The 27,789-nt window shown below is 39.7% G+C and overlaps 1 protein-coding gene across 4 annotated transcripts; it reads right to left on the reverse strand.

The window, feature by feature from the left end:
• Positions 1 to 725: 725 nt before the first annotated feature.
• mtrr (5-methyltetrahydrofolate-homocysteine methyltransferase reductase) lies at positions 726 to 27,739 on the reverse strand. 4 transcript variants are annotated; one of them, XM_061757958.1, is made up of 15 exons: positions 27,533 to 27,733; positions 26,145 to 26,289; positions 25,475 to 25,628; positions 25,271 to 25,388; positions 24,246 to 24,663; positions 23,976 to 24,089; positions 23,704 to 23,860; positions 23,434 to 23,522; positions 22,291 to 22,471; positions 19,003 to 19,045; positions 16,873 to 17,053; positions 15,140 to 15,258; positions 8,294 to 8,386; positions 3,339 to 3,533; positions 726 to 1,807 (listed from the first exon to the last, which is right to left on the reverse strand). In XM_061757958.1, exons 1-15 carry the CDS (start codon positions 27,634 to 27,636, stop codon positions 1,663 to 1,665), a joined length of 2,256 nt encoding a protein of 751 aa, XP_061613942.1. In that variant the 5' UTR covers positions 27,637 to 27,733; the 3' UTR covers positions 726 to 1,662. The 4 variants fall into 4 exon arrangements, with proteins under 4 accessions (XP_061613942.1, XP_061613941.1, XP_061613943.1 ...); XM_061757957.1 differs by having other exon boundaries at positions 23,976 to 24,663; positions 27,533 to 27,736; XM_061757959.1 differs by lacking the exons at positions 726 to 1,807; positions 3,339 to 3,533 and adding an exon at positions 5,876 to 6,274 and having other exon boundaries at positions 23,976 to 24,663; positions 27,533 to 27,738.
• Positions 27,740 to 27,789: the final 50 nt, after the last annotated feature.

Raw genomic sequence — 27,789 nt, forward strand, 5'->3', positions numbered from 1 at the left:
GCACTGACATCCAACAAGCTATGATTTATTCCAAACTGTTGCCGTCCTTTTGCTGCAGGACAATATTGACACCTTTTTTAATTATGAAGCCATAACTTTAAATATGCCTGAGTCCTTGGTGGTTGCAGGACAGGGTGACATGAGCAGCAGGAGGGGCGCTGACCTCTCAGTTTTGAGAGAACACTTGTTGTGGTCACATTTTGACGATGATTAAGTCGATGAGTAATGGTAAAGTAGTGACAATGATCAACAGCTGTGCAGTGTTTTCTTTTTGCCACATTTGACAATATATTAAACCAATTAGTCACAGTCAGGGGCGATTTTCTGCAACAGTGACAGTTTTGTTTACCCGGCTTGAGAACAAATTAAATGGTGTGTCATCAACAGTGCAGGCAGTGGAAGATTGTAAACATGTCCCCCCCCCCCCCATCCTCCCTTCAAAACGAGAAATAAAACGACCGCTGTTAGAAGATTTAATTCTGAGGAAGCCTCTCTCTGGTGCTCTGTGGCACACCACCACAAAAAAAGACTTCAATTAGCAAACACTTTCATCCTCGGACCAAAGGCACCTTGAACTTTCACGCTGTCAAGTTTTACATTTTAATAAACAACTAAGAATTTCACATATTTCCCTCTATTGCTTCTCAAATACAACTTGATAAAAGTTGCGTACCAGTGTCGTTCAATTTCATCAATCAAACGGGAAAAGAGGAGAGAATGGACGATTATTTTTAAAATTCTTTTATTTCTTGACTACACAATACGGTGTATGTGTTCGTGTTTTGAGATTGAAGCTGGGCTTGGGCAACATTTGAAGCAGTCTAAACTGGTATTGTGCATGCGGGTATGCCCAAACAAACAAAGTCGGGTGAATTATTTTCAGACCTCAGGGCTGAGCTTTATGATGGATATGTGTGCCCTCGGAACGCTCACTCGGAACTTCTACACTGCATCGGGATATAAAGAAAGAACCAAGCCTTCCATTGTGTCTGTATTCATGAAAGGGTTATGTTTTCCTCAATTCGTATTTTGTTTTTAATTGATAAACATAGATAACTCCATCATAATTAAATATATAAGGCGCAATATAAGTCAGCATCAAACATAACTAAAGTGTTTTAATGAGGAGTTATTGTTGTGCGGCCTTTCGAGGTTCTTTGCAAATGCGGTGTATTAAGTTGGCAGTGGGCTTTGCGAAATTCAAAAACAATAGCACAAGAGTAAAAAAAAAAAATCTATTTCTACACCCTACACAATCCTTTCATATTTGTCATTCGTAAATGACTTTGTTTATCTCGGGAGGATCCGTATCCCACTTTCTGTCTCATTGAAATCCCTCCATCAAAGCTGACTTAAATGCTTTTCCTGGCAGGACAAACATGGAGGGCTTTTCAACCCTAAAAGCATTTTCACACCACAAGACCCAATGAGCAGCATTATTGGCCTCGCCAAGGTCACTGCTGCTCAACAAGCAAAGCATAAGATGAGGTCAAGATGCCTTGTCCTCAGGTCAGCACGGTGGACACCTTCTCCAAAGCAATGCGGTGAACATTCCATTCAGGTCATCATCAGCCACCGTCTCTTAGCTCAGAAGGATACAGCAGGGCATGTTGAATTTTGGATCATTTAAAAAAAAAATAATAATAATTTAAAAATCCTCTGTCATCCCCAGATATCCTGTAAGTAGCGTTTCTCCTCCCTCAGGCAAGCCAGTCGTTTCATGGCCTCCAGTTGATCCACCTGGAGCTCAGTCTTGATCATCTCCATCAGGGTGTCGTTCACATCTTTAGCCATGTTCTTTGCATCCCTGTTAAGGGTAGAATTGATGGGAAGAGAACGAGAATATCGTCTTTGAGACTCAGGTGCCAGAGCATGGTGTCAAACAACCTACGGGTGGCAGGTGGCACACAGCACAAGGGAAACATCATGCCAGGATTTTGCAGGAATTTATTTTTAGGTCCAAACGGACATGCTGTATATAAAATATGTACGGAGCCCCAGACATGACATGATGGGTAAAAAACTATTTTGTTCGCACAAACTACTACATCGTGCGCATGAACTACTACTTTGTGTGCACAAACTACTACAATAAACTATTTCGTGCGCAGGAACTACTACATCGTGCGCAGGAACTACTACTTTGTGTGCACGAAGAACCACTTTGTGAGCACTTAATAGATATTTTATAAGTACGAAGTAGCTGTTTGTGCTCACGAAATAGTTGCAGGGTGTGCACGAAGTAGCAGCGGCTCCATACTGGACAGGAGGGTAAGCAAATCGAGCGCACCCTCTTTCCGAAGTTGAAGGTCGAGGCGAGGGTAAAAGCACACAATGGACAGGGATATTGACGAGGACATGATAAGAAAATAAACTTGAATGACAACCTCCATAAATCTTGAATACTGACATGGCATATCTTGCAATTGCAGAATTTTGGGAGAGATTCATCATTCTTTTGATGTAGCCGTAGTATTATATTTAATGAATTTAGTCCGGATGTTTCAAAGATCATTTAGGAGAAGCAGGTAGCCCCACAGTGAGAAAAAAGAGACCCTCTCAATAAATCATGGGACTCTGAGCTATAAAACAGTCGGCATGGCTCACTGTTATGCATCATTCATTGTCTTTCTGAAATTACACTGACAGAAATAAATATATAGGAAGCGTATAAAGGTGTAGGTATGCAGAAAATAATACTTTAGACTGCTTTGTTATTGTAGTCAAGGAATGCAGCTGCATTAAGTTTTTGTTGGTTCACAACCATAACACGAAGATGTGCATCTGCATTCTTTGCACAAGATTTATCAAGCACTTTATCATGCATGTGCACAGCCTTCTTTCATAAATCTTGATCAGTGTGGAATGCAAAAGAAAACTATTTACACTCCAATCAAGACTGGCTTACACTCCTGTAATAAATTATTTCCACTTAAAATGACTGCTCGTGTTGCATGTTTAGATGAAATGTCACAATTTTGCCAGTGAATGGTGACTTGGACATTAATATGCATGTGATGATCAAATTTACTTCACGTAATAATAGTAATAATTTAAAGTCAGTGAACTCGAAAAACGGTCTAACTTAGTGTCGCAATGGAAACTCAGATGCATCTTTGTACTGTATACTCATTAGTGTTGCTGCTTGGACTGAGAATCATATGACTTGAAGCTTTGAGGTGGATTGATTGTTTCCATTAGCTTTTGTCACAAATTTGTGAAAGGAGTTTGATGGATTGATGGAAGTTTATTTCGAACAGTCTTGTTTAAGTTGAAGGTTCCACTGAATAGTGTCATAGAGTCACAAGGTCAAAAATAATGATCATCGTCAGTCTTACCCACAAACATAGAGGCAACCGTTATGTTTGAGCAAGATGTTGATGATTTTGTAGCTGTGGAGCAGCAGGTTGTGTTGGACGTATCTGGGCGATCCTACTGAGACAACTGCCTCCTCCTCCTTTGGGTCATCTCTGGAGAAACACACCTTGAGGTGGTCCAAGGTACCACTAGACACAAAGCCGTGCAGCTCCTCTCTTGGGGGGTGGGAAAGAAAGAGTGAAAACAATGGGATCAGGCAAAATCAGGTGCTTTGGTTGAGTCAAACGGGTTTCAGGGATCTGCATTGTTCCACAAGCTCACATCACAAAAAGAAACTTTGCCTTTATTAATGGACAGCCATAATGGACTGGATAATACTTGGGTTTGGAATTTTGTATATTTGGCTTACTTTCACTGTAGTTTCCACCATTTAAGTGTGGCAAAAACTACAAATGTCCTCTGTGGCACTCAAAACATGTCTGTAAACACTGTAATGCGCATGTACTGAAGACAACCATTTCTGTGCCTGTGAATGCAGCAAAAGCTATCAGGTCTGCATGCTAATACACGCAGAGCAGAAGCACACAAGTGCACTTTTCTCTACAAGCACTGTTATTGATGAATCTGGAGTATGTATTTGATGCTTGTAATGTCAGGACTTGTACTCCTTTTCCAAGAGCCTGCGGGCAAAGTATGGAGTATTTCCATCCTCATGAGGAGAGACTAAATCTGGATATGCAGAGCGATGGCCTCGTGACATCACACACCAACACATCCAACATCCCCTTAAGATATTCCGTGCAGGCATTCTCAACCAACAGTTGCAAAGAACAAAAACAACTGTCAGGCTCAATAGAAAAACAACACTGATGAGGAAAAGGTCCAAGAAAGGCTGTGCCAGACAGCTAATTCATTTTGCTTGACAAGAAAACTAAAATGGTCAAGACGCTGTTCAAAACACATTTTTCTAATCAATCCTGCTGTTGGGTGTACCCTTGCTTCGTATTGGGTGAGGTGAGCTTGCCAACTTCTCTCCTCTGCCTCGCTATCTACAGGGCCTGAGGAGGAAGATGGTCTATGAGCAAAAACACTCTCCAAGGAAACTACGGCTCTCAGACCCTGAGTCAAGGTTTGTGCCGCAGGTAAACCAATGACTTATTCAACACAAACAATACTACAAGTTAAAGATGAATTTCTTGGTGTTGTATCGTGTGTATCACTCTGAAAAGGAAGACTGCTTGAACATGAGCACAAAGATCTTTCTGGAAAAGCTAACAAATGTCAAGAAGGTGCATGATTTGACTTTGCTGATTAGAGGTTGCCATGGTGTTGCCATGGTGTTGCCATGCTTAGTGCCTACTGACAATCTCGCATTTAATTATCATGACAAGAGATTTCAGCAAGTATAACTATATCTGTCTAAGCACTTAGGTCTTATGTCCACATACCGTATAAACTGATTTTAAATCGAGTTCAAATCTCTGGCCGAAATCTGTCGATGGGGAAAACTTTTTGGTTGGGGTGAATTCATTTGTTCCAGCCTTAAACGTTCACCATCGTAGAAGTTATATTTTTAAAATCCTAATGGCCATAAACGTGTACAGAGAGCTGTTTAGAGAGGGATAAAGAAGGTGTTTGCAGAGCATAGGTTTGAATTACTGTGTTGTGTGTGTTTCTATTGGAAGACAGTGTAAGGACACCTGTTGTGCTTTGTGGTTGCTTCGCTAGTATATCCTGTTAAAGTGCCTCATCCTCAACATGGTCAGTGGTAAAATTGAAAAACTGACTTTTTCCCAATTCATGCTCTGTGTTTCAGTTTGGTTCTGTTTAAGTTTGTTGTGCTGCCAGTGTACTTTGTAACAACACTATATTTTTCCAATTTGTCCTGTGTTTGGACTCACAATAGTGCAACTTTCTGAAAAGACTGGTGAGAGCCTTGACACCTGACAGCAGAGAAATGCATAGAAGGCTAAGGGTCTTCAATACTTAAACAATTAGCATTTGTACGTTTCAACGAAACAATTATTTCTGGCTATACTATATTTCTTTTTCAGGTTTCTGATTGTCTTAATAGTACCTGACAGCCAGCAGATGCATTTTAAGGACATTGTGTGTTACCGTAGATTAATTTGACTCCCATAGTGAGGAAGATTTTAAATTTAAAACATGTGCATGCGAAACACTGCATTTATTAAGATAAAATATTGCATACAAAAATAATATTGTCTCCCCTACAGGTGTCTTCATTCCAAGTAAACACAAGACATCAAATCAGACAGACCATTTAAAAAAAAAAAAAAACTACAAAAACTAGCGAGTTATGCATTGGTAAGTGGTTGGTTTATCGTAATTTTAAATTACAACGTTATAAACCAAGATATTTGATATATATGAGGGGCACCACGCCGTAATTTTACAAGTTTAACTTTAGGCAAAATGACGAGAAACCTTTTTAATCAGTCTCATAATCTGGAGGTTGCTACACTTTATGACATTTTGAGTCCTAGGTTACAGAGGTTTACTTAAATTCAGAACACACACAAAATACGACCACGAGTGGAATTTTATGGTATATTTAATGAAACACACAACTGCAAACTACAGCAAGAAAATAACACTAAGGGTAACTGAAAGAAAGAAAATAAGGCGTACGAAAATGGAAAAGAGGACATCTTGTGTGGTCGCTGGGCTAAACTAAATGAGCGTGTGAGCGTTTAATGCGTTGAGTCAGAGCGAGAGAAGGCAAAGTTGGGATTTGGTATGAAGCTAGTCATTTCCCCACAATTATTACGCACTGATGTTGTACATCATAGTAAGGATTGCAGTGTCGACTCATGAACGCTGATCAGCTGGTCTTTGGGGGTGGTCGTCCTTTGGAAGTGGCTCCGGAAGCAAGGCGACAGATTTGGTTGCAGCCGGAAAAAACACAAACAGCTTTCAAAATCATGCAGTGGACCTGTCAAAGTGAGAATGGGGACACAGACACCAAGGCATACATTTGGAATATTTCTACAGTTTCCAAGATATAAAAACAGAAATTTTATCTTCTGTTAAAAAACATCAGCAGCACGTCCACAAGTTCTGGCGTTTGCAGTTCCTCTCAACGCCAGTGGGTGGAGCCTCAAGCGCATTGGTGGCTATTAACCACCATTTGGTCCGGGAAGGGGTCTTTTGAAGACAGTAATCAAGGTTAGACGGAAGGCTGCTAATTAGGTAAAGGTCCACTTGACGTGCACCAGGCCCTGTCCTCGTCGCCGTCTCGCAGCAGGGCAGCGTGGAGGAGTGGGGGTCTCAGGTGGTCGCGAGTCTCTGTGACGCCTCAAAGTTGCGGCGTGCATGTCCGCTACACCTAGCAACACACGATGTCCTATTTCCCTTTTCATATGCCTATTTTTCTTTCTTTCACCATTATTACCCTTAGTGTTATTTTCTTTTTGTAGTTACACCCCTCTGTGTGTTTCCCATTAGAGCTCTCATAGATTTCATTAAATATTCTATAAAATCCCACTCCATGTTGTGTTTTGAGTTTAGAATTCGTATTTGCCAAATGTAGCAACCTTCAGATTATGAGACTGATAAGAGGTTTTTTGTCACTTTTTCCTAAATGTTACACGTATAAAGAGACGTGGTGCCCTGTACGAGACAAAAATAGTTTGATTGTGCCGTTAAAACATAAATCGAACTAACCCAGAAGTGAACGCAGGCCTTCACCTTTGCCAAATGTATTCCTTAAATAAATTACGTTTTATCCGATTGCCAATACACACTACACCAGTAACCTATTTAAATTAAGTACAACTCATTCGGTGTATTATACAAGACAGACTAATACTTTTGGTCAACACTGTTGGGGGTGTTCTTCAGAGACGTCCACAGACTCCACACAGTGGACAAATGGCACCTCGCTGTCTGGTGATATTTAACTAACAGGCAGGGACACAAAGGGGATCAAACCACACGCCTGTGATCTATTCTTGAGATAAAGGCCGCTAATCCATGTACACTAATAATTCTGTAGAACAACTTGATCAGTACACCAGTGCTGAGCAAATGTTGACAATAGGAGGCAGATGAATTAGTATGCAGACATGAGAGTAAAACAATGAGAATATAGACCAGAATAATGATGAAAACCTTTTTTTTTTTTTTTTTGGTTTAACCACAAAAGGTTTTGGCAACCCAACTCACATTCACACCTTTGCGCAATTTAGTGTCTTCAATTAACCTACCGTACTAGTCTTTGGAAAGTGGGGGGAAGCTGGAGTACTTACTTACTTACTTACTTACAGACTGTATATGCAAAAATAGTAAAGATTTCTGAAGCATAATTTTCAATTTATCAATCAATTTTACATTGTGGCCATATGTAAGGAAACTGCAAGTTTAAGGGATGTAAATTAGAGAACTTTCATTCAATAAATGTGAGCATTAGGAATAGGTGGTGTGGGCCCAGTATAATAGCGAAATATTTTTAAAGATACTTTGGCAATATTTTTCATGCTCTAGTTCTGATGTATTGCTCCCATTCCGATCTCTGTTGCGGAAAATGCAAAACATTATTTACAAATCAAACATCGATTACTTTACAAAGGTTTATTTTTATTTTATTTTGGGGTGACATTTTGAAAACATTTTAATGGCGGATTTCAAGGCTAAGTGTCATTATTAAAGAAAATGAAGGCCTTTGGAAAATCCAAGTTGAGACTTTTCAAGAACACAGACAAACTGCACCTAAACTTTTGTGGAAATAGTTATTTTCACCAAACAAGCATTTGATTAGACAAGGAAATAATTACTAGCTTGAGTGCCTGTTAAAAAGAAGGGTCCTTATGTCAAGATGAAGAATGACATTGGTACTGTAGCACAATAGCTGACTAACAAAGGGTTAAGAAAAGTCTGCAACGCTATCTGAAAATGTCTTATACATGCAATAGAAATAGGAAAACAATCAAATGGAGACTCATACCAAGCTTACCTGAACAGGTAGTCTCTGTCTCTGTAGCGACAACCAAAAAACAACCAGGTCTCACCGAAAACTGCATCAGGATTCTGCTGCCTCTCCTTTTCTCTGAAAGTCAAATAGGGACAGTTATCAGTCAATCTTTATTCACAGAGAGAGGAGCAGATGGACGAGCGTGAGGCCATTCTCGCAACAGAGGTTAAAGAAGAGTCATGACTCTGTTAAGCAACATCTGCAGTGACAGCAATTGCCTAATGCGCAGAAACGACTGTTGCAAGGACGTTGCGTGTATGACTTACACAGGGTTACATTCTATCACTATAAACACGGTGAGAACATTAAATATCATACTGTGTGTGTCCAACAGTGATTGAGGGCACAAAAACTGCAACTTTTGGGCATTCTTGCTGAGGCTGTGGACAGCTATAATATGATATTTGACACTTGTGTATCAATATAGTACAGGAGGCGACAAAGATATATGTCCCACCCCTAATGTTAACCACTCCAATAATAATAGTTATTCGCACTGCAAAGAACCTTTACCATCTTAATGTGCAGAATGGTGAGGAAACACCGTCTAGCCCCGAACTGAAAAATGAAGCTCATCATTGTTTTTCATTTTTGATTACGCTGCTTTGTTGTGAATATCGAAAGACCAACTTAATTACTTATGTGTGTTTCTAATACACTCATTTATTTTCTTTTAACTGACCCCATATTCAGTCACTGAAGCAACTTGTCCGCAAATAATGCTTAAAATCTCGTAACACGGATACCAGTACAATAATAACAAAAAGGGTGTAACGTTGAGTTAAATCGATTAGCAAGCCTCTCATTGCATTTTAAATCATTAACACTTTTTCTTTTAAAAAACTATTAGTTTTGTTCTATTTTACCAAGCAAATGCATTGCTATGCCCATCGGGTCATTATTATAACCATTGTGGTTGTGTAATGTCAAATCATTTCCGTGGATAGGTAAAGTCAGAAAAGTTAGCTAAAAAGCAACGACACCTGCCCTGGGCACGAGGGTTCACTCCACTGCCCTCTTGAATAAGAGGACAGACTTCTTTCCCTAAGTCATTGGAAGTCTTCTTCCACATAAACAGCCTGTTTCATAAATTAAGTACAATATTGTGTGATACTGTATATCACGCACAATCTTCAGTTGCATTTTGTATTCATTCTAGTTATTTATTATCGTCATATATTTGTGGATTTTGGTTGTACAGTATACAGTACATAGCAGGACCGTAATATCATGGTTCGAGAGGTCCGAGGCACTAAAGAAAACGGCTGGATGGTTTGTATAGTACATTATCAGAATAAGTACAGCTAATTCATCCATCCATGTATCCATTTTCTGAGCCGCTTATCCTCACAAGTGTCGCGGGAATGCTGGAGCCTATCCCAGCTATCATTGGGCATATGGCGGGGTACACCCTGAAATGGTTGTCTGCCAGTCGCAGGGCACATACAAACAAACAACCATTCGCACTCACATTCACACCTACGGGCAATTTAGATTGTTCAATTAACCTACCATGCATGTTTTTGGGATGTGGGAGGAAACCGGAGTGCCCGGAGAAAACCCACCCAGGCACAAGGAGAACATGCAAACTCCACACAGGCGGGGCCGAGGATTGAACCCCGGACCTCAGAACTGTGAGGCAGACGCTCTAACCAGTCGGCCACTGTGCCGCCCACAGCTAATTCAGTTTCAACAATATCCACAAAAGGCTTCATTCACAAGGCTGCATGGAAATTTGAATGACTGAGAACCACGTGGAGTAACATTTGTAGAAATTGTTCGTCTTGCAGTGTTTTGCAAAGTCAATTTGAAACATCAGAAGAAGAAAAAACACGAGCATTTGAACGAGCTTGTGTGCGCGTCCACAATCACATCTGACGTATTATGCTTGTGGGTGTATGGAGCAGTGAACAGCGTTCTAATGTCAAACTGCACATTGTGCACAAAGGTCATACAATCATCCCAATTTTAAGTCAACTGTCCATTCTCACCGGACTGTTCAGAAGGACAAAAAGTAAAAAAAAATGTTTGCGTTTACATTTTGTGCAGCATTCAGGTGAGTCGATTTCTCCCCAGACAGCATGATGAAATGTGCAAAGAGGAGACAGGCAGGAAAAGCGAAGGAGCTGTCTATCAAGCATGCCAATGTCAGAACCAGAGAAAGTCGGAAGCAGAATCCCTCTCCCCCTCAGGTTCACCCTCATGTAGTGAGAAACTTCGAAGTATAACTTCCACCACAATATTGATTTCCATAAACTTCATTGTTGCTGAATATGCAGCGACTCACACTTTTTACACCAAGTATAACCTCAAAGGATTCTCAGCTCTTCAAGTACCAGTACTACTATCATGACCAAAATTGAAATACAATAGTGGAGTAAGCCTAAGCCAAAGTGTTCATCAAAAACGAAGAAAAGGTTTTATTCTGAAAAAGAATATTTAATATTACTGTAAGACATTGTAACATTATGCATGTTCAACATTACCACTGCGCTTAAATATATGAAAATAAAAAAACTGTACTTGAATATACAAGTCAAATAAAAAATGTACAGAAATGTTTAAAAACAAACAGTTCTTACAAATGTGTTGAACTGAAATACAACTGAACTCTACATGAAAAATGTACTTTACATGAAAAGGAAGCATGTATTTTACTGGAATTTAAAAGAAAGTTCAAGCCACTTTGAGAATATCCACAAAGATTTTTTTTAAAAAGCACAAGACTTGAAAATGCTATCCAATTGCTTTAAAAGATAGACAGAACAGATATTATTCATAATACTGTCACAGTCAATTTCATCTGTGAGCATTTTCCACTTGTAATGTTTTATGTCACATTTAAAATGAAGCAAGAAGGAATTTTCAGCAGAAGGATGATCAAATGATAACGAAAAGAGAGAAGCTTTTAATTTTTGTGTCCCTCATGTGAGATTTGCGAATAAAGCCGTCTGGCTGTAGTTCCAATCTCTTCCTTTTGCATCCTGGGCAAGATTGTTCTGATCCACAACCAGCCCCAAGTAAACTCATTTTCGTGCGCTCGTCTCCACTCACCGCCTGCCCTGAAGGGATCAATACCAGTATGAAACAACCTGGGCTCCATTCTGAGCAGGCCACACCGGCGCCTTTCCCTGAATACAAATTATATCTCTGCATCTGCACACTCAACAGCGGCGGCGTGCAACACGATCCCATGAGATCATCAGCAATTGGAGCACACCATTTGGTCGGGACCAGAAGCGCTCCATTTAGTGAGGGCGGGCCGAGGGGTAAGAGTTGGTAAACATCTTAATTATCGTGTTACGTTTCATTAGGTCACTGATGGTGTAGTGGTTCACTCGGCTGACTTCTATGCAGGCAGCGTGGGTTCCGCTCGCATTCTTCGACAGTGTGAATGTGAATGCTTGTCTATATCTACATGGGATCTGTATGTGACTGGCGACCATTTTAAGGTGTACAGTAGTTCACCTTCTAATAAAAATAAAATAAAGAATCATTTAATTTTTTGTTTTCATGGCATGGGAGAATCTCTAACTCTCATTTCCAACACCACGGACGTATTGAGCAGAAAATTGTTGCATGGAGGAGTTCTGCGTGAATTTAGCGCAACTACCCATAGCTGATATAGTTTTCTTTATACGGCAAATTAGCTTATGACACTGAATCAACAGCACCTGTGCTGGTTGCAGGCAAGTACCGCACTTCATTTTGTCTCAATCCAGTCAAACTGCCATTAATTCACAATCAGTTCCGAAATCAAATCAAATCAATGAATGAAATTAATTGATGACTATGCTTATCACAAATGCAAAATTACACACTGGTCAATACTACAGGAGTATCAAAGCAAAAACTAATCCATTGATTTATCCAAATGTGCAACAACAGTATTTAACCCGTGCCTTCTTTCTACAAAGTAGAACATCGATAGTAGTTTTGTATAGTTCTGTTAACTAACAAACACAGAAAGACAAAATAAAATAGCTCCCTGAGAGTGTCAACATGGAGCTTTAGCTCTATAAAACCACAAATTTAATTATGTAATAATTTATCTCTTGTATAGGATTTTATTGGATTGTCCAGGTGTACCTGAAGCTTTGGCGAGTTGTCAAGCTTGTCAAGTTTAGCCTCTGACATCAATTATCTCGTTAAAGTCATGAGGGATTTGACAGATGACAGCTCAGTGTTATATTTATTTCACTCCCGTCACTGCTGCGAACAAAACAAGCAGACATCGCATTTTGCATCAAATCTTGTGCAGAGATCAATGCCAGACAACAGGCTGTGGAGCTTGTTTTAAAAAATAAATAAATAAATAAAATAAAACATTTGCCACCACTTAGTGAGCCTGTGACCTTTTAGAGAGACTTCTTCCATGAGCAATCTGAATTCAAAGATTTATTTTTGCAAACAAGCATCGATTAGCATCAGAAGTCGAGATGGAAGGGTCTCAGCATGATTGTACTGCAAACAGGATGTTTTGTCAGGCCCAGAGGCAGATACGGCACCCCTGTTGACAAACTGGTGATTGTTATCTCAGAGGAGGTGTCAATCGGCGAGGTCGTATCAGGAACAATGCTGCTTCACACCAGGATAGGTTTACACAACCCGCCTGCACTCCATGGAGAAAGCAGGATGAGATGCAAACAAGGATATGGGAGTGTGTGATCAGACAGGAGGTGTGCTGAATTCTGTACATGTGAATTTTAGCTCCAACAGTGAAGGAAAACAAACAAAACCTATGAACCGTAACGAACGCACTATGAGAAAGCATTTGCTTCGCGGTTTCAGTGTCTATATTTATAAATCAAAACCTTGAGTAATGATTTGAATATTGCTGTTGGTCTAACAAACAGATTTGCATGGATAAAATGTTAAAATGGTAATTTTGATATTTCAAATTGTTTTGCAACGTTGACATATCATGTTTCGTTCCTCTACTCCATATAGCTCATGAATAAGAGGTGGCCCCCAAATATTAACATAATAGAGGTTGATTGTTAAAATGATGTGGCATTAAATCAATCTCAGGTTTGCTTGCTACGGCTTGATGCATAAGAGACCTAACTGAATTCATTGCCCACTGAGTTTTCTGCCTAAACAAGCTGCTTTAGGAATCAAAATAGGAAGTCATCAGGAAGACAAACATAAGTTGTAAGGTTGCTGAAAATATTGCAATGCCAATACTTCATAAGCACAACAACTGAGGAGTGGGCAGTGGCTGGCAAAGTCAGAAAGCCAATACATTTGCATTGCAACTTCAGTGCCAGCTGCTGGACTTGACCTGTGCAAAGTAAGCCTGTTTCAAGCCAGATGCAAAGTCAGTCGACTCATTTTTTATTTCAGGGCCTACAACAGGCAAAAAAACATTGGCAGCTCCTGACTGGTCGTACAAATGTCTAATGAAATTCTGGCGTGTAAGAAATTTGGTTACCCCGACGGTGATCTCATACATTTATTTGAAGCTGAGTCATGACTGGATTTGACAATGTCCGAGTCTCATTGTGCCTGCGTAATGTGGGTGAACAACCAGCTAAAGTCGTGTTACGAAAGGAGCGGTGTCTATTTGCGCGTTTAAAACTAACACTTGAAATTGTGTGTGTATGACCGGTTTTACTGACTGTGAAGTCATGTTGACATAATCATATTTCTCAACAAGAATTAGCAGGATGGTATTCCAAAAACTAGCTTGCGCATTTAAATTTTAAGTCAATTAAGTCTGAGCCTTGGGCTCTACAGTCTGTCTGTATCGTCGCTCTGCTTTTGTTTTCTTTGCGGAACCAGCTATATTTAGTTTTAGCTTGTTATTGTTTGTGTTATTATTTAGTTTTAGAACAGAAAAAATAACTGTGTGCAAAAAATAGATGTAGTAACTGACATTGTAAAAAAAAAAAACCTTTAAAAATAATTGATCGATCAAGGGCATTTCTTTAAATGGCCATCCCTTAAAATGACGTCACATTTTCACTGATCTGCTGCAAGCATTCAACCAGAGTCACCTGCACTCACTGTCAACGCACCCCACCCTCCAAAGCAGGTCGGCTGTCCAGGGGGTTTAGAGACAATTGGAGCTGACTGGGGCACAACCTCATCTGCGCAAAGTCACCCACGACTTAAATGTGTCAGTCACACTAAAAAAGGTTTGCTCTGCTTCCTGACAAGTCCGGGCAAACATGAGCTCGGTTCAATGCACAGCTATCAGCTTGGGTAAGAGAAGCCTCAGACAGTCACATTAACTCCTTATGACAGGTCATTTTGCAAACGTGGCCTACCCATCATTTCAGAACCTTACCAAATTTTTGGACTTTCAAATATTACTGATACCTATAAAGTTTTAGTTAAACAATTTGCAAGAAACCGCTCATAAGAAACATCCTCACACCAGCAATTGCTAGCAATTATTTACTCCATGGTTATCACAATTACACATTTATATCGATATGCATCTATGTGCTACTGCGAATCTTGGCTGCTCATTACACACCAAATCATTTGCAGTTTGTGTAAATGTGTACTGTACATTGTGAAGAACCATATTTATTCCAAATGAGACGACTAAACCAATCTCTGGCATGACCGCAGCACTCGTCGTTTAGCTTTCTTATGAGATTATTATGAGATTATCCTCATGAGATGAAATGACATCAACCTTTATGAAGCTTGAGAAAGGCCTCATTCAACTGTTAGGGCAGATGAGTCGAAAATGTGCAGTGATGACACACCCGAAACATTGCATGGACATTTGTGAATATCTATGACCAGGTCTAGAAAGGTCAGCACAAAACTAGCATAAAGCAGACAAGAATGCATGAATATACATTTGCTCACCTTTGCTGCAGGAAGCCAATGAAGGGCGCGACACCCGTGCCAGGTCCGACCATTACGAGAGGCACTGACGTGTCAGGTGGAGGTCGAAAAGAGCAGTTAGGTCTCAAACTCACATGGATCTGAAGTGTGAGGGTCACAGAACATTAGTGTGCATTCTAAATAATGGAAGTAATTAGAACACTGCTGAGGAGCCACTGTGGGCCTCCCAATCTATTAATTGATCCACTTAACATTCTAAGACAGGCTAATGAGAAAACGTATGCACTCCAACTAAAAATCCACAGGGTGTGATAGAGAGGATTTAGTTGATTTAATTCAAATTTCATTTGATTTTAATTGACCCCACACAACAGGCCTAAACCCAAGTAATCAGTGGAGTCTCAAACAAGAAAACCCAAATGGGGTATCAATTACATTCAAAGAGCACGGACTTCCACCAAGGCAAAATTCCTACACTGTCATCACTTTGTTTTTATTCTCTTTGGGCCATATTCTCCCATTTGGGTAAGAGGGCTCGCAGCTGCATGCTTTTCGGGCTGCGCAGCCTCACATCGACTTAAGTTTGTCATTTACGCACCATCATGACAGATACATGCTATGGGTAGAGCATTGCTTAAAATGTGGAAGTTCTTTTTCAAATCTGGCATTGCAAGTAAGCTCCCGTCGACGAAAGCGCTTTTCCTCTTATGCACTTCAGAGACTGTAGTAAGCCAAGTAACCCTCCAAGGTTAAACGTCATATTGCTCTTGAAGTCAACTGACTGAAGTCTGTCAAATAAGTCTATGTGAAACAGCTCTGTGGTGGGAAAAAGGTTGGGGACCACTGATTGAAACCATGGTAGACATAGCTTTTTTTATTGATAGCCCTCCTAACAAGCATTGAGTCATAAGCATAGTATTCTAGTTAAATTACTTTTATTGAATTGATTTCATATAGAATAAAAAAAAAAAAAAAAACATGCCCTCCTTCAAAATGTAGGTATAGCTGGAGTGGTGTGCTTTACCTTTTCCATGCATGACATTCGCAAGTCTGCCAAAAGATCTATGTTTTTATTATTTGAAGATAGCCTCAGTGATCAATGATTCTTGGCTCACTGGTGTTTCCATATTCACTTCCACCTTACACGTGGCGGGTGTGTCAAAGGTCTTGATGGGAGAATCCACATAGTTGAAAAGTGCGCATGTCCAGGCACATAAAAATGGACATACACGCGAGAGGGAGAATATGGGCCATTAATTTCTTGGGGATGACGTTCTGGATCTAAATGAAACTCTGTTTCTACTTAGCTGTTAAAACACTACATACATTACGTACAACAAATTACAAAATAATCTGATGACGTATGACTGTAATTGTCAATGTCCGAACAAATGAAATATTTTTCGTATTAAATTTGAATTAGCGCCAAACAGAATATGATTTTTAACATTTTCACCCATCAAAAAAGTTTGTCATGACATATTCTGAAGATTTGCAGTTAACAACATACTGTCATCTCCGGATGAAGGTAATAACTAAAACAGGCCTAAAAAGTTAAAGAAAAAAAAATCGAAATCTGCAAATAAATGATGATTGTTTGCTACATGATTTTGGTTGTTGTTAATGGCTGCTCTTCACCCACCTTTCTGTTGCTTTTTTTTAAGGGAGTGTGAAATCTCATGAACATTTTTTTAGATTTAGTTTAGAAGCATGCACACTATTATTTCAGCTCTCCCTTTATCTTGTGTACACACCTGCGGTAGGGCCATGCGACACAGCGATTCAGCCTCCCCTGGGAGAAGCTGGGCAGGGTTGACGAGGTCAACGAGCCAACCAGTACACAAGCCTCGCCTCCCCACAGGACGACCTGAGCATACTGGGAACTCGACAACACTTAGGACAAAATTCAGCTTGCCTGGGTGCTGAAGGCAGGAGCTGCGAGTTTGGGAGACGACAGACAAAAATGTTAGAAGCAAATAGTACTGAGAGCATGCGTGCATGCATGGAATTACAGGCAGACAATGATGAGAGGGAGATGTATAGAAAAAGAGAAGAGGAAAAGATAGAGAACACAGTGGTACAGAAAAACATGATGGAAACCATACAGACAAAAAAAAAAAAACTTTAAAAAAAAAACCATTTGGACAGCAGCTGATCAAAGTACCAGAGATGAAAAGGCTGTAAAAGTGATGGGAGAAAAAAAGATGTGGCAGTGACAATGAGGAGGGTGCTACATCTACAGTATATGTCTGCTGAGGCTGTCCAAACTTTTTTCCATCAAGGGCCGCATACAGAAAATTTGAAGTATTCAGGATCTCTTTTTATATGCCGTACGTCACCTTTTCTTTAATAAATAATAATGTTACAACCTAGTCGATGTGTAATCAAGACATGCTGAGCATCCATGCATTCCTTTTCTACAGCTTATCCTGTTTAAAGTCCCAGGAAAGCTGAAGTCTATCCAGGTTGACTGTGTGTCAAAGACTACAGCCTGCATTTGCACAAAGGTCAGCCGGGGTATAGAAGATGGATGGAAAAATTACATCTCATCTTTGTGTTACAGGTGAATAAACAAAGAGCTATTAATATTAAAAACAGAAATCTTTTTTTCCTGTAAATTTTTACTATTTATTCAAAGAAGCCAGCCCCCAAATAACACCCTTGTTCTAGTCATCCGTTTTCTATAGTGCTTGTCCTCATCAGGGTCATCATGGGTGAGCTGGAGTCTACCCCAGGTCACTTTGGACAAGTGGACTGTACTTGTCACCGCCAACTGCAGGGCACATTTAGACAAACAACCATTCACACTGCTTCTAGATTCACAAAAATTGAATCTAAAGGTGAAAAAAATTTACATCCTCCCTGGGGGGCCCTCACACCCATCCATCCTTTCTTTCCTCCTTCCTGTTTGCCGCTGGAAAGCTCTATTGACTCCAGCATCAATAATGCAAGCCTCTAATATCTAGAGTCTGCACAAGCTGATAAACTACAGTCGCCATCTTACTCTGAGCAGTCTCTCTCTCAATCACTCTCTCGCATGTGCTCTTTTCACAATCAAGGAAGCAGCAAAGAGAGGCGGAGAGACCCTGAGAAGTTTTGACCTTGTCTTAGATGCTCATGGCCCTTGTGAGCGTTAAAGCAGACCCTAATAGGTACTAGCTTAACAGGAAGCGTGAATCGATGACTGGCTAAGTGAGGCAAAAAGATGGAACACTGATTTTTAAGTCTCGCAGAAGTCAATTTGTTTGGCTCGAAGTTTCACCCATCACGGAGTTCATTAGGGACTCACATCTACGCACTAAAGTGCACTTAACATGGACTACAGAGTAGGCAGGTGGGAAGAGGTGACCAAAAGTCTCTTTCTTTCTTTTCATTTCTTTTTCTTTCTTAGTCTTTCTTACGCATGAACATTATAAAACACCTACCAGCCCACTTTACCTATAGAAAAGTTTGATTATTGTAAATGTAGCAAGGCACATATAAACAAACAACCATTTACACTCACATTCACACGTAATATGAAATTTAGAGTCTTCAATGAAGCAACCACGCATGTGGGAGGAAACCGGAGTACCCAGTGAAACCCCACACAAAAAAAAAATTAATTTTTGTTAATTAAGAGATTTGTCAGTGTCTCAGTGTAATTGCTATATGCAAACACTGCGAATAATCACTGTCAAAACACATTCAGGATTCTTTTCCTTTCAGTTTATCTATTGCTATCATGAAACAATTTTCAGCCGTTGCTGTGCAGAGAGGAAATGAGAGCAGGTATGAGGAATATTAAGGTAGGCATAAGAAAGACATTCATCATTGTGAGGCCATGTTAATGCTAACAAATGATTCCGTAGCTGTGGAAAGCATGCTCTTTTCAGTCTCCATACCTGGCAGCTGAATAAGGCCTTGGCTGCAGCTTGGGGAGATGCTCTAAAAAATAAAAAATAAACAAGCAAAGCTGTCAATCATCCTGTTATCTTGCAACTATATTGTCAACCATGATGGATGGATGGAAAGTCATCGTGATCTAAACCATAGTCTACTTTCAGTAACTCTCCCCCAAGTTTCAGTCTTTTTCCGAAGATATACTGCTGCTACATTTATTAAATTACAAAGTCAGGCAACTCAAATCTCAAGCGTCCAGATGTGAAGCCAGTGGGAAACAGATGGACGAACCTTATTGCAAAGTCAGCCATGAAGGTGCCCCCTTTTTGGTAACAAGCAATGCACACTGCATTAGCAAGGGTGGGTCGCTGAATTGAGAAAACGTAGGAGCAGCGGTTCCGCCTGGAGCAACAGGATATGCCACTGCTGCACCGCCACCAATTTGATGTGGGCAAAAAGAAGTTGGATCACTTGGAACTTGGATGTGAAAAATGAACTCGAAAGAGTGATGCCAAAGAAGCTGAGGCCCCGCAAAAACACATTATTCAGCTAAATCGCTTGGAAAGATCAACAGTCATTCACCCATTTATTTACCGTACCGCTTTTCCTCACTAGGGTTGTGGTTATTTTACACATTTCTACTATAGAATATATGAGAAAAAACAATAATCATGTTCTCATTAGAGTTGTATGAAAATAAACTTCAAAATTTCAATTTTTACAATGCTGAGCCTAATTCGTCAAAACTTGTGCAAGCTACTGTACTCATTTTAGCAATATACATGAAATACAATTTCCACAATAAGATTCATGCATTATTTATTGTAAAATTAAGATTTTTTTTATCGTCCCACGTTAAGTAGCATTTACTTTATTTTCAGTAATCACCTAGTGTTTAAACTAAACTTTAAAAAAAGGAATTCAAAAGACAGAAGGTTTTTGGTGATATTTAAAAATGCATGTTGTATTTTATCTTGTCATGTAGTACTGCACATGTTGCTTTCATTTTGAAGGTCAAGTGTGCCGGTGAGGCTCTGATGTTCTTAATTAAGTGGCAATTTAATTTCACAAGCAGCACCCAGATTACAGGCTCATCTCCCTTTGTTATGATCAATAAGATTGTATTGAAAGATGAAATCAATTACAAATCTTTACGGAAGGCTCAACCTTGGAAAAAAATATTTTCACAATTTCTTTGAAAAGGCAGCAATAATCAGCAGACCTTTTCAAACTGATTGTCTAACACCTCAAAAAGTATCTTATGAAGACATACACCTTATTCCTGATTGAGAGACTTTAAAATCTATACTTTAAAAAGTTTGAAACGTCATCTGTTTATACAGTACAGGGAAGTGCAAGGTCACCAGAAATCTTCATTTTTGACCCATTATCTTTGAGACTCTTAATCTTTTCCATCTTTCTGTTCAATTTATATGCAAAAGGTTCGAATGAGATACAGAAATATGTTCAAATATTTATGTATGAATTGTTCCCTGGCCTGCAGATGAATTGGAAGGTTGTTACACATGTTTTTAAAAATGTCCTTACTTTTTATTCTAGTACTCACTTTTATGATGAATGCACACATGCTTTTTAGTTCATTTTGGAGAAACGGCTTTGCAAGTTCACCATCACTGACTTTCACATAACAGATTTTTAAATGTTTTTTTGTCATATTGTAGATAAATACCAAGCCAGCAGTGAGTGGCAGTGAACAAAGAAAGAAATGTCATTCAAAATGTTCATGCTTTTGTGACTGAGGAAAAAGTCCAAGCCTGCATGGTTACAGATGGGAAAGGAAAGAAAATCCTCCCCAACCTGGTAAACTACCTCTCAGCCCTGCTACAAATTATATTGAAAAAGATGCTTACGGACAGCACTCTGCTATGACCTTTTCACATATAGGGGGGAAAAAATAGGATGATATAATAAGAGAAAGGAAGAACTGTATCTGTAGTCTCTTGTGCTCTCGGATGCTCTTCTCATTATTTATAGTTGCTGTCAAACCATATATAAGTACAAACCCTGATCTTGCAGTCTAATGAACACCGAGGAGTGCATAAATTCAGTGCCCTTGGTGCGCTGAGTCAGGCTTCGCTATTAACCTCTGCTCCAAGATCACCTCTGCACTTGTGCAAACCTCGGTCCCTCTGCTCAACCCAGCAACACATCTGTTGCTCAGAAGCCTCCAAATCCACACATAATGATGGCTGATTTCTGCATCGGTTTACTGCTAGAGGAGGGGGAAAAGGGCGCTATGAAGGCCAAATATAACTGACATCAGTGTAAAAGGGCAGGAGCTGTGACACAGCTGTTTTAGAGGACAACTTGGATGCAAAGCTGTCGCCAACTCAGTGTGACAAACGCAAGACAGCATGAATGGAAGCAACATTTATCAAATACATTAACATCACGGGAAAATGACAAAAATTACTTGATTTGCAGAGGGAAAACTGTGACACAACACAAGGAAATGAATGGTGCCCGACTTAGAAGACCATCAGTTGTATGCCATCTGTGTAAAGTTGTTGCTGTCGAAAAAATAATAATAATACCCGCCTCTATAAAGCTTGCTTTACTGGGGCAACGACTCCCCTCTCTGGATGGAAATTGCATTGCTCTTGACACACTTAAAAAAGAAGTGAGACTAACTAGGAACTGCAATTTTCTCAAAAATGGTTCGTGAATGTTGAGAAACTAAATAAATTGAAATACTGAAAATTTACTCTGTAATGATAGTCTGGGAAATCTCAGCCACATAAATGAATTAATTGGGGGGGGGGGGGGACATCAAACATTCTTCCTCCAAATGTTTCATTGCTCTTTGTTTTTTTTTACTTAGTAGATTTAAAAATGCATTTCCATTAGTTTCACACTGAGAAGGGCATTACTGCTAATGAAGGAATAAGGTGCAAATGCAGGAGGTGACTCTTAATTGAGGTGTACAATTTGGCGCTGATCTATAGTCAGATTATACAGCATTAGTAAAGTTCTGCGCTCTGGTGAGTTCTCTTACCATTATTCTAGTAATGAAGTGAGGTTGAAGTATAAATCAGGTGGAAAAATTGCAATGCCGCTAACAGGTTTTGCAGTTATAATTTGTCATAGTAATTTTCATAATTTCAGAATAATTTTTCATTTTTTCTTGACTTTCAGCAAGTAATTACAGGGTTATTTTAAGCCTACATAATTAATACGGAGCTAGAAAAAAAAATGACTCAACCACTAAAGCCTTGAAGTGATGGTGCCAGGTCAAGACCAATCATGAAGAAAAATGAAAATAATCTGACCTACTAAGAGGCTGAGGGGAGGCAGGGAGGATGGGAAGGCGGCGAGAAGCTCCAAAACACTGAGGCTTGACTCTCTCACAAACTGGTTGTAGTCAGCGGCGCCTTGTTTGCTACAAAGCTCCTGCAGTCTCCTCCTCTGCACGCTGTCTGCTGTATGCTCAGCCAGTGCTCGCAAGAAGGCCTGACAAGGAAAGAAACATGGCTGAAAGAAACATGTTGCTGTTCACGACATCTCCTTTAATTAATGTAATGAATGGTCTGTAACACTGTTAATGATTAGTATGCTAGATAATGATATGGTGTTCATGAGACCTTACAGCTCTTCTGTTGTCGCTTAATATTGTACAGATTATATGCAAACTAAAAAGGAGTCATGGAGAAATACTAAGATGCAAACTTGTAGTATGGATCTACTTTGGTGTGCAACATTTATTTTGACACAGCAGTGCCATGACTAAGTTTCATGTAATATTTCAGTGATTTTCATAAAGTGATTTAAAAAAAACAGCATTAAATGTTAAACTGTGGCATCTCTAGAGCTCCTTAATAAAAATATTTTGAAGTGTCTGATATTTTAGCAAGGTTGAACACTACGAAATGGGTGCCCTCTTTTTTTCACTATGAAGAGTAAAAAATCTAAGCCTGAAGAAGCTTTATTAAAACACCTTAAGACCCTGCTTTACACAGATGGAGGTATGAAAATAAAACTTCTATTACCTGCAGATTTATGGTGCGATTGGAGTGTGTAAAGTCAATCAAATTTAAAAGTCTGCACGTAAATCCTGCATTAATAATAATTATACTAAATGTTAATAGCAGGTATTTCTCATATCTTTCTGGCAAAAGATTCCGTTTTTTAATTACAGCAGAATACACGTCACTAAATATCCCTCTATTCAAAACGCTGTAAACTGTTGTAAATTTCAGAATTATATTTTTTAACCATAAAACCACATGCTGTAATTTCAGATGTAATCCTATTCTTTGAAGAAAGCAGAGCATCCCTCAGAAACTAAATACTTTTCATCTGGTCTAAGACGCTTTTCTCTGTGCTTTTCCATGAAATATACAGTACTTATCTACCCGAGCTTGAGAATGTTTTTTTTCAAAGTGAACTAACTGAATTATAATGTTTGTGCATACCTTCTTTGGAACACTTCTTATCTCCAGACACCATGTGAGCAGGTACAATAAAGAAATGTTCTGAGGGATATAGGAGGGCACCTGAGCACCTGTAGCCCAGCAGGAAAGGAAAAAAAAACATTACATTACAGCTGGACGAAATGAACGCCACAGGAGAAGCATATTTTGCTGCATGATCAACATGAAGAAGATCCTGCTAATTTCATCATCTCTTGCTCAAGACAGTGCTGCACAATGCATGCTACAAATAAGTGTCAGATGCGTGCTGACCTTTTTTCTTTGTGTTTTTAAGTAAAGAAACTTGGACGTGATGATTCTTTTGATCCTCTAGGCCCACTCTTTTGAGTAATTGCTTGACCTCAGACGCTCTATTTGGGCAGAAAACATCAAACGAATCCCCTGGTTGATAGTTCAACAATGGGTAAGCCTTGAGAGGGAGAACACACATGCTGTATTTACAAACCAACTATTTTTTTAAATGAACACAGAAGTCACAGAGGAAATAAAAAAAAAAAGAGAGAACATCATGCTATAAATCTTACCGAGATGTCAAGTTCAAGAAGGATGGCTGTCTTGACTGACTCGCCTGTTGTTAAACAAACTGCACGTGATATGGGAACCTCATTGAGAGTTTCACAGTTTAACGGTCCAAAAATCTGAATGAAACAGGTGCTCATTTTTTTTTTTTTTAAAAGAAGAAAAAAAGACAACAAAATACAAAAAAAATATACAGGTATAAGAACTTTCAATTTAATTACAACAGGAAAAGGATCTAGGAGAGCCAAATCGTGACTTTTAACAAGCACCCTCACCTCATCCACAGTGTCTACTTCCTGAAGAGACACTTCTAGGAAAGGTGGAGGTAGAGCAGGAACATTAAGAGATGCATCTGACAGCGGAGACACAGAGTGTGATAGTGACGGTGCATTGGACATTCCAAGATTTATGTTTTGTGTCTCTTGTGGCCGTGTGGTTAAACTGACAACACCACCAGACGGTGATCCCGCCTGTGTGGCAGAAGCTGAACCCATAGATGCACATTTGGGATCAAAATCAGGGGACTGGTCGTCAGTGAGGCTTAGCAGGTTTAGTTGGACGTCTGGTATCAATGAATCTGGAATTGTCTTCTCAGAATCCTCTTTAATACTCGAATTAGAAATCATATTTGTTAACGCTGCTTTGACAGCTTTCCACAGTCCTTCAAGCCAAGGGTCCACAACCACCTCCAACCTTGAGAAAACAGAAGTACAATGAAAATGCATAAGTAAGTAATAATGCCTTAGGGGCTACCAGAGGACTGCAGGGAAGATGCAGCACCTTCAGAAAAAAATAATGAGCATTTTTTTTTTTTTAAACCTGGACAGATTACTTCAGATCTATCTTATTTGCTAAATGGATTGATTTGCATTTACTATAAGAAGAGAGGAGACTCCATAAAGTAGAAAAAATAAGTTTACAAGGGCAAATAAAGACTGCATACGAAGACTGTATTATAAAAAGCAGCACTGTGCACAGTATTCATTAATTATTTGGATAATTTATTTCTCTGACTTCAAATCTCACAAAGGCCTTGCAATGCATGTTTATATTGTTGTTGTATATTTTAGTAGGAATACTTTTTAGTTAGTCCTTAAATTTTAAACAAGGTAGGCTATGTAATCAAATGTGAGGTTGAGTACTATAAGTACTATAATTAAAATGTGAGTTCTAGAGAGTTTTGAGATTTACCTCAATGCACAGTGTAGCAACAACTTCCATTATATAGCATTGACCTCACCGTCCCAAACTTGGAAAACCCCAGTCTTAGGATGTTTTTATTTTCCTTCGCATAACTTACCCTACACCATCATCTGCATATCCTGTTGCATAGAATTTTTGGGCTCCGAGTTCCTGTAGACGCCGCTCAATTGTTTTGCCACATTTGCAAAAGTTTTCATAATTGGTGTCTCCTAAAGCTGGAGGAGACAGACGGACTAAATCAGAAATCATGACTGAATTTAAAGATTTACACAAAAGACACTGCAGATCAAGGTTCATTGACCTAAAAGTGCATAGTGAAGGTGTTTATAGTGAACAGAGGAGAGGGTCTTCTTCTTGATGTGCTTGACAAATTGCAGGGCATTGTCTGGTGGCTCCCCATCTCCAGTAGTAGACACAATAAAGACCACTGGGGACTTCTCCTTCTCCAAATTGTACTGGAACCAGACATTTTAATGAAACAGTGATGAGTTCTTCCATCAAGCAGAAGCAAACACATTATAGATCACCGCATTTGATACATTATATGACATGTCACCAGCATGAACCAAGAAAATAAATCCATCCATCCATCCATTTTTAGTACCACTTCTCCTCACTAGGGTCACAGGCGTGGTGGAGCCTATCCCAGCTATCTTTGGGCGAGAGGATGGATACACCCTAAACTGGTCGCCAGCCAATCGCAGGGCACGTATAAACAAACAACCATTCGCTCTCACATTCACACCTGCGGGCAATTTAGAGTCTTCGATTAACCTACCATGCATGTTTTGGGGATGTGGGAAGAAACCGGAGTACCCGGAGAAAACCCACGAAGGCACGGGGAGAACATGGAAACTTCACACAGGCAAGGCCAGAGATTTGAACCTGGGTCCTCAGAACTGTGAGGCAGATGTGCTAACCAGTCCTACACCGTGCAGCCCAAGAAAATAAATTCCACGTGAAATTGCTACCTTATCTTTCTGATTTAAGCAGCTGAGCTCTGCAAGTAGACCATGCTCCTCTGCCTCTTCAGCTATCCCCTCTGCTATGGACTGTGCTTGACCTTTTTGAGACCCATAGAGAACAACAATCCGAGGCTTGACTTCGCTGGGCATTCTGGAAGACAACACATGTTTTATGTTGAGTATGGCATAAATCCTAATGAAATGATCCAGCGAGGTAACGTAGCTTGGGAAAATAGAGATCGTCCCAGTGAAATATTGTCCAATAAAGTTGAGTATGGTGCATTCCTCTAAATTTACCTTCAAGAGATGAGCCTGCACAAGGAAAGGCCGGCACGCCACAACTATCTCCTTACCCATTGGCATTTCTAGACCAAACCCTCCCACCTCTCCCCGACTGGCACATTTCTTAACGTCAACCACACAATACCAACACACTATTATCATTGCAAGTCCTCATTTTCCTGCATTTAATCGTAGGTCACGCTTTATGTTGTTAGATAGAAGTTAGTTAGTTGATGTTTTTTCTTATTCAGAGACAACACCTCCGTTGTTTGAATTCAAATGAGAAAAGCTAGCTATTGTGTCATGTGTATGTGTTAATATTAAAGATGAGGTGCTATTGAATAGCTTACTGACAAGAAGCCTATTAACATTGTTACTCCTTTTAGGACAGAGAGAGGAGCAAAGAGACCAGCTCAGATATTAGGATTCAAAGTATTCACAAAACTCAATTTCTATTCATGCAGTTTACATGCATTTCAAATTTTCAAACAAAAGTTAAAAAAAAAAAGAGTCCAAGGTTCATTTTGGGTCCTCACTAGGGGGCTGGTTTACCCCCGTCCCCCAAAAGATGCATACTGATACTGTGTATGTAGAGGTGCTACTGTATCAAAACACATTGTCTTTCCCCCAGAAATTGGGGTTACAATATATATATATATTTCAATCCGTTCCTCTTTTACTGTGGATCAACAGACTTTCCCAAAAGGTGTTATGTTGTTTTTTTTGTGTTGTTGTTGTTATTGGAACGAAATTGCTTTACAATGTACAGAACAGTGAAATGTATCTTTCCTGGAGATATGGGGGGGGGGGGGGGGGGGGGGGTATCAGCACCCCTAAACATCTCAACCTAGAATGGCCCCTGTGACCTAAAGATGAAAAAGCTCAGAAGGCGTAAACACTGTATTACAGTACCCGGATGTTGCGTCATACTTGACAGCCCAAATTACTTCACGTGGAATCAAGTACGGTACTACTTTACATCAAGGTTCTAAAACGGAAAACATGCATACATCGGAAACCGCTCAAATACAATTGACACAATAGTATGTTAACTGTTATAACTAGCTCAATACAAGTAATCATGTAATGTTTAAAAAAAATATGCAGTATACCTTTCCCAAAAAATGCAGGGAGAATCGTTCAAACCAGCCGTCTCGCACCCTTTATTTTTACCCAATGGTCTAATCACAGATATGACTACGTAGATTCGACACATCCCTCTTTGAGCTGTGTGCCTACGATGACTAAGAGAGCAGGGTCAAAGTCGTCAGCGCATTCCATGTGTGTCGACGGCGAGAAAAGGATGCCCGCACATTGTGCTGAAAATGGTTGGACACAACGCCCTTCAATCACAAAAATAAGGAAACTA

Source organism: Phyllopteryx taeniolatus, chromosome 20 (assembly GCF_024500385.1).
Source record: "Phyllopteryx taeniolatus isolate TA_2022b chromosome 20, UOR_Ptae_1.2, whole genome shotgun sequence".
In the NCBI taxonomy this organism is placed as follows: domain Eukaryota; kingdom Metazoa; phylum Chordata; class Actinopteri; order Syngnathiformes; family Syngnathidae; genus Phyllopteryx; species Phyllopteryx taeniolatus.

Excerpts from the sequence above, each read along its gene's own strand:
- mtrr (XM_061757957.1), bottom strand. The coding sequence starts at position 27,636 with ATGTGTCGAATCTACGTAGTCATATCTGTGATTAGACCATTGGGTAAA. Across the intron at positions 19,046-22,290 it reads TCCCCTCAGCCTCTTAGTAG|AGCATCTCCCCAAGCTGCAG; the intron begins GTCAGATTATTT and ends TTTATTTTTTAG. Across the intron at positions 3,534-8,293 it reads GACAGAGACTACCTGTTCAG|AGAGGAGCTGCACGGCTTTG; the intron begins GTAAGCTTGGTA and ends CCACCCCCCAAG.